The 6922-nt window shown below is 39.8% G+C and overlaps 1 protein-coding gene across 2 annotated transcripts in view; it reads right to left on the reverse strand.

Annotated features, from left to right (window-relative positions):
- Nucleotides 1–6922, reverse strand: part of septin8a (septin 8a) — a 37204-nt gene that overhangs the window by 7701 nt on the left and 22581 nt on the right. For both annotated transcript variants that reach the window (XM_005727762.2, XM_005727761.2), the window contains exons 7-9: nt 2413–2581; nt 2117–2249; nt 913–1082 (exon numbers count right to left, since the gene is read on the reverse strand). In XM_005727762.2, coding sequence (XP_005727819.2) covers nt 913–1082; nt 2117–2249; nt 2413–2581 — 472 coding nt within the window. The remainder of the gene's footprint in view (nt 1–912; nt 1083–2116; nt 2250–2412; nt 2582–6922) is intronic.

The following is a 6922-nucleotide window of genomic DNA, read 5'->3' on the forward strand; positions in this document are numbered from 1 at the left end:
GTTGAATCCAAGTACTGAACTTGCATTTTGTAGCTCCTAATAAGGATTTCAAAACGTTATCAGCTTCAAGAAACTTCAAGCTAAACTTCTGTTTTACTACATGAGTTTTATGGAGGTTGAGCAAAAATGTTGGTCTAAGATCAAACTCATTTTATAGCTTCAACAGTCAAGTTGTACTTGACCAAGACTAAACCAGAAAAAAGCAGCCTCTTATCAACAGTATGTGAACAAGTTGGTCTAAAGACAAAACAAGCTGAAGGCTCCTAGAATGCAGCTTTAAACGAAGGAATTTCAAAACAATGCCGACTGGGCTTTGAAACAACCGCAGCACCTTGATCCCTGCTGTGATGGGTGAGCTATAGATCGCTATGCATGTCAGTGCAATACCGTACTTAAAAAGAAAGCATCAGGTATAAAGTGGAAGATTTAACAACGATGAGCACACCCCTATTGAAACATCAGTTTTGCCCTTTCTGAGGTTTTCACTACCTCCTGACTGAGTATCCTGAATAATTAGAGCGAGGCGAAAGGAAAGAGTGAAAGCACAGGAAATGTTAAGCTTGGGCAGGACAAAAAGGAGAGGAAGTTTCCTTAACGCATGCCAGGCCTTTATAATGGTTGAAATGCTTGTGTATTGGAGACAGGTCGACAACAGGTCTAAAGCAGCAAAACACGCTCTATTCAAGGCTCCATAAATCCAAGGGAATTAGCAGAATGCTAACCTCGTGTATCAGTGTTACTCAGCAAAACAAGAAGAGACAAGAGCAGCGGGGAAATCATTTCAGGTTCTGAAGGCACACAGTGAAAGGCAAGAGGATTACTTAAAGAAAGGAGTAGGGTTTAAAAAAGAAGCAGCTTCCTGTTACTGAGAGAAGAATGACACGATTGAGTGACTTAGAGGGACTGCCTTACTTTTTCTTGTCCTTGTCTTTCTTGACGGGCTGAGATAAGGACAGTGTCTCGGCTGCCGCCTTCCTCTTGTTAAAGGCGTTCATCTCCTCCTCCAGGTATCCTCGCTTATCCTCCACCTTCTTCTTCTCCTCCTGGTGCATCCGTTTCAGCTGCTCGAACTTTTCGTGCAACTGAGGGGGAGAAGACGAGTGTGGAGACGGACAAATGGGATGAGGACAAGAGAGACGAAACTTTAGAAGAAAGGGCAGTTTAGGAAGAGTTTGTCTGACTAATATTTTTATACTCAAACTGAACTGAACATTGGCTTTTCCTATATTTTTTCAGTGTATATAATTTTGTCTTGCATGGTTATATTACTAAGAGCAGGTTAAATAACCATATTATGAAGTGCAGTGAAAAACAGGGCATCCCCCTGTTTAGTCATACACTGCTTCCCTTGTGATCGACAACACACCATCATCTGCTATTGCAGTGTGCAACACTTTGGTATGTATAACACTGGATGCACTGCAGAGCTGCTCAAAGTGTTTTTGAGGGCCCTGTATAGTTGACAAGTAGACACTCAAACAAAATAGAAACTATTAAATGCAGGTGTTAAAGACCTAAAGTGTCGCTTTTATGGTTACTGGGAGCCCTTAGCAACATTTTATGCACTCCTCAAGTACAACAAGGAAATAATGCACTATTGTAGATTTCAATCGTAATACTATGATGGGAGGTGAAAACTCATCTCTTTCCAACACTGAGAAAGTTGGTGGTAAACTGTAGAAACTGCACAAAATTTAAAAATGCCAAGACAAACTTTCTTAGATCAGACATACAGTCAAGTTACAAACAATAATTTAAAGTGTTTGATCTGTGCATTTCTTTCTGTGTAGTCACAGCTTCCTAAACTGACACTGAGTCATAACTTTGAGCCTCACTGTAGGGAAATCGTGTGATGAGGGTCTTGGTACTTTCTCACAGTGGTGCCAGATATGAGTGATTAGGATAAACCAATACAAACAGAGTCGGTCATTCACATGTGCAGACACTTTGTCATATCTTAAAATGTGCTGAACTCAACAGGTTTTACAGATGCCATGCAAAACTGTGTGCACAATATTTCTGATCTTCTGACAAAAATGCACCTGAAGTTGATGTGTGGACATGTCAGGTGCAATTGACTATCAAATAAACGACAGCTCGGCTTTTCCAGACTGACCTCTCTCTCCTTGTCTTTAAGTTCTGCTTCCGTCTCTTTTACTTTGTTGACAAACATTTGCCGCATTTCTTCCTCTTTGCGCTGCAGATCCCCCAAGAACTCTTTCCTCTTAGCCTCATACGTCTCCTGAAGGCTGCAGAGCAGTAAAGCCAGGACAGAGAACAGAAACAAAGAAAGATTAGGCACAGTCTTCAAAAGATAATCGTTTCCTTTCATTGCTGTTGACAGTTGGTTGACTGTGTGAGCCTTTCAATAAACGCATTGTCTGTGTTGCACTGGGTGTGTCCACCATCTACCTGAATGGCTCGCTGTCAGGATCTGTATCTTTGAAACCCATCTCCTCGAGCTTGCAGCGCCGGTACAGCTCATAATGGCGGGCATGTGTCTGCTCCCTCAGATCCTCCATGTTGACTCTGATCAGCATCTCTCTGAGCTTTACAAAGTCGCAGTGGCTCTCGTTCTCAACTAAAAGGACAAATACAGAACGCCATGAGTACAGCAGCAGAGACTCAGGAGGCCCTTTTAGTTATTCCCTCCACATTAGACTCCTCTGGTGTCCAAATAATGTTGTTTTCAGTCCTTGCTTCACGCCTTCATTCAGTGCCTGGCCATCATTTTCAAATGACTTTAACATGCCATCTGTCACTCCCTCAGCCTCTCTTCCTCTTAAAAGCAGGAATGTGAAGCCTCCACAGGAAACAGATAATTCGGCATGTACATATACGCCATCCTGAGTGATTAAATTAAACCAAAGCAATTTTTTTTTCCAGCAGACTTCATATTCTGCACTTTTCGTGCTCACTTTGTTCAACTGGAGAGAACTTTCACTTTAGTTTCACGTTTGAGTGAGTCTCACACTTAAATGCCTTCATGGTGACGAAAGGGCAGGAAGTGTTTCCTGCCTCACAGACTGACAGCAGAGGAGGGGAGAGGGGATGATGGGTGCCCTGGGCATCCACTCTGTTGAAGCCTTCAGTCACAGGTCACCTCACCCCATCAAAACAATAAGGACTGTTCTGATAATAAAATGTGTTTCATTTTGAGGCCAAAGCTAAGATCTGTAATGGCAGGAAAACCTAAGAAAACCTAAGATAAACCATTTTGTACAGTAAAACAATCTCAAAGTTAAGATAAAACAAGTGAGTCATAAAGAGCTAATACAGGCAGAAAGAAAAGTCAAACAAGCACTTTGGGGGACTGTAGATCAGGAAGTACTATAAACCAGCTATATAAATGCAGTCCATTTGCCATTATTTACTCAAGTTCTGACGCGAGTTTTGTATTTTAGCTAATACTGACAGTTTCCCACCATAAAACGATGATCTTCCATTCAACTATAGCTAGCGAGAATGCTTGCTACAGATCTGCTGTTGCTGAGAGAAATCTTATTAAAATAAAATAAAAACAAAAAGGGTTTAACTTGCGTGCAACATCATTTGTTCAGATCAAACATGGAAGGCAAGACTTCAGTACATTAAATAAAAACTTTTAATACCTTCTGAGTTCATTCGATCTCTTTTTGTCTATATTGGAAACTAACTTGAACAACATCTTCAGTAAGCTTTTTTTGTTTTGCTTTTAAATAACAGGAGACGATTTGGAGAACAATGAATGGAGTATTAGTAGATCCCAAGGATATCTTAATAGAATGTTTGGCTAAACTAAAAAAAATAAAAGCATAACTCATTAAAAAATTTGTTGAAAGTCAAGTTCATCAACCTACTGGCAAAACTCAGCAACCCCTTAAGATTACTTTGGTTGCTTCAGACCGGGTTTGTGAAGAAAGGTCACCGTGGTGAGAAAATACAAAGGCATTATGTTTAAATACCACCAGAAGCTCTAAGGATGAATAAACAACAGTGGTGGCATTCAAAAAGCACAATTAGCTTTTCCAGGTGGACACAGATGTGAAAGTCTGCAGAGGATGACGTTAAAATATAACAATGCAACATAAATATTTAAACAAAACAACAAAGGGTAACTTAAAAAAAAAAAAAAAGAAGGCATTCCTTTATTAGACTTGGACAAAACACAAAATAAACTAACAAATTCTTTTGAAACCAAAATTAATTTCAAAAATCAGCAGTCATTCAGCTGCATGACTCAGTCACTCGTGTATTTTTTGCTCAAATTTGCTGGCTAACCGCACATCATTAGTGGAAAAAACATGGGTTTAAAAAAAAAGAAACTAGCCGTTTACTGGGGCTGCATCCAGGCTACAGAAAATTATTGTTCATTTGGCATCTAATAGCCTCTCTTCTGCACACTACCACCACTACCACCACACCCCCGTGAGGACTGAATGAAGGCCAACTCTCCAACTGCCTGCAGCACTGAGCCCTCAAGATACAGAAGCACATGGCTCTGCTGGTACACAGACACATGCACAGAAATACAGAAGCAAGCAAGAGAGATGTGGCTCCAAATAAAGTTATCAAAAGTAAACATTCATGCAATTAAAAACCTAGAATGATCGGTTTGTACTGGGTTGATTAACTGCTCCGTGAGTCTTTGGAAAGGCTTCCAGATGTTTGGAGTTTCAAAGATAAATATTACAGATTAGGGAAAGCTTTGCCTCATCATATACATCCTTCAGTCTCTGCTGAATCCTTGAATTCCTTACTGCTTTCCAAATATTTATTCCCTGCGCCAAGGAGGTAGGTAGGATTTTGATAGTGTCATTCTATCTGTAAACACCATAGATCAAACTGTTTTGAAACAATTCTGATAAAACTTAGTAGAGGTGTAGAGTGGGGTCATGTTAACAATCCATTAAAATCTGGCTTACATCCACCAAGGTCTTCAAGGTCAACTCACTGACTTATTGTGCAAATATTGACAAAAAGCCTTATAGCCAAGTGTGGGCTATATAGAGTTGTTGAAATTGACAACAGTTTTTCACACTGGCAAGAAAATATTAGCATGGAACATTAACCCTAACCCTTTAATTTTATTACAGTACAGTAATGGGTTATAACCATTTAAATACAAAACAATTTGGGCACATGTACAATGATCTGGGTCATTTATGCTTTCTTCAAGAATTTTAAGATGGACAGATGGAAATATTCACAATTTGCTAATCTCTCACTGTCTTGTTGTGGGCTTATATACATACTATGTGTATATACTATTACGATATTTAAATGGTAATAAAAGCGAGTCATGTTGTAAAGTACATGCCGTACTTCATGCAGGGATGTGGGAACCAGCAGTGCTGTCTTTTACAGTATAAAGACGTGATCTCACCTCATATTACTTCAGTGCATGATCATTTCCTCTGGGGCCGTGTCTAGACTCTTCTTCTTTCTTTCTTTTTTTTTACTTGTTTGTATAAGAGAACATTAATAAATCGTGTTCAAATAATGCCCTTGTACAGTGAGGCTGTTTGGGTGGTGACGAGTCTTCAGGCGTGTTTGGTGAGGAGTTCTGAATTTAAAAATCCAGGGTCACTGTTTATTTCTGCTTTCTGCTGAAATATTAAAACCAACGAAATATCGATGGACGGATTACATTCTCAGAAGAAAATAAGTCTGCGAAAAACTTGATCTATGTGATTATTTAGTAGCTTTTAGTGATACTTTTACTGAGTAGATTAATGCTGAATAATACATTTTTTTAAATCAAGAACAAATGTACGTTTCTGAACTTACATAAATCTACACATTCTCAGTATTTACTGTTTATGTGATTAGGGATGTGTAATTTGATGCCAGAAAAATATTCTTAATTTTGTGTCGTTTTCTATCTGTGTGAATAGTAACACATAGAAAGCTGCAGAGAAGGTCTGCTACGTGTCACAGATGTCTGGAGTTCAGAGATAACAGCACAATAAGATCTTGGGGAAGATTAAATACACACACACACACACACACACACACACACAAAGACCCCCTGAATAGCTCTTTTAGTCAGCAGACAGCCCTTGTCTGTCTTTCTTCAAGCTCATGGAAATTTCTCATGACTCTTTAAGAGGTTACCATAACCCATCTATATGACATCTGGCATCTACAAACTGTTTCCACAGATTGAGAGCCTCCCTTCAGTCAGCTGCATGTTATAAAACACAGAGACCTCTGTGCTCAGATACTGTGACAAGTGTGTTGTATGAATGATGAGCAATCAGTGTGAAAGCAGGGCTGAGTCAAAATGGAAGTAGCTTTGCTGTATTATATCCCATCAATTTAGACTTTTGATGCCAGACATTGATGGACTTTACTGATGAGACATAACCATGCAGACAACAACAAGCTTCAAGAGTCTACTGCACAAGTTATAGTTGTTTCTAAATACAAAAATAAACAAATACTACATACCTGCTTGCAACTATAATACATTATTGTGTGTTGTGTAATATATAAGAACACTTGTAAAAAAAAAAAATAAGAAAAGCAACCAGGAAAGAAATGAGCTTACAGCAGGGCTGACAAAACTTTTTTGCAGTAAGCACCAGTCTGTCGGATGACTGGACTAGAGCAGCACAGTGACTGATAAATCCAGAGGAATCCATCCCACAGGAGACACGCAGCAGGCTTTAGAAATAACCACAGTGTCCTCTGAGGGTTGGAGAATGAGTGGCCACTAGATAATGGAGAGAGGAGAGGAAGAGAGGACGGGTGAGGGAGGGAGCAGTAAACGAAAAAGGAAGGAAGGAAGCGAGAGATGGAGGGAGAGTGGAAGGGAGTGAGCGAGGTTCTCTGACAGGATGACTCCCACATGAGCAGCAATATTCTCACAGCAAATCCGTGTGTGTGTGTGTGTGTGTGTGTGTGTGTGTGTGTGTGTGTGTGTGTGTGTGTGTGTGTG

The sequence above is a fragment of the Pundamilia nyererei genome, unplaced genomic scaffold (assembly GCF_000239375.1).
Source record: "Pundamilia nyererei isolate P.nyererei 1_Seehausen unplaced genomic scaffold, PunNye1.0 scaffold00026, whole genome shotgun sequence".
NCBI classification, from domain to species: Eukaryota; Metazoa; Chordata; class Actinopteri; order Cichliformes; family Cichlidae; genus Pundamilia; species Pundamilia nyererei.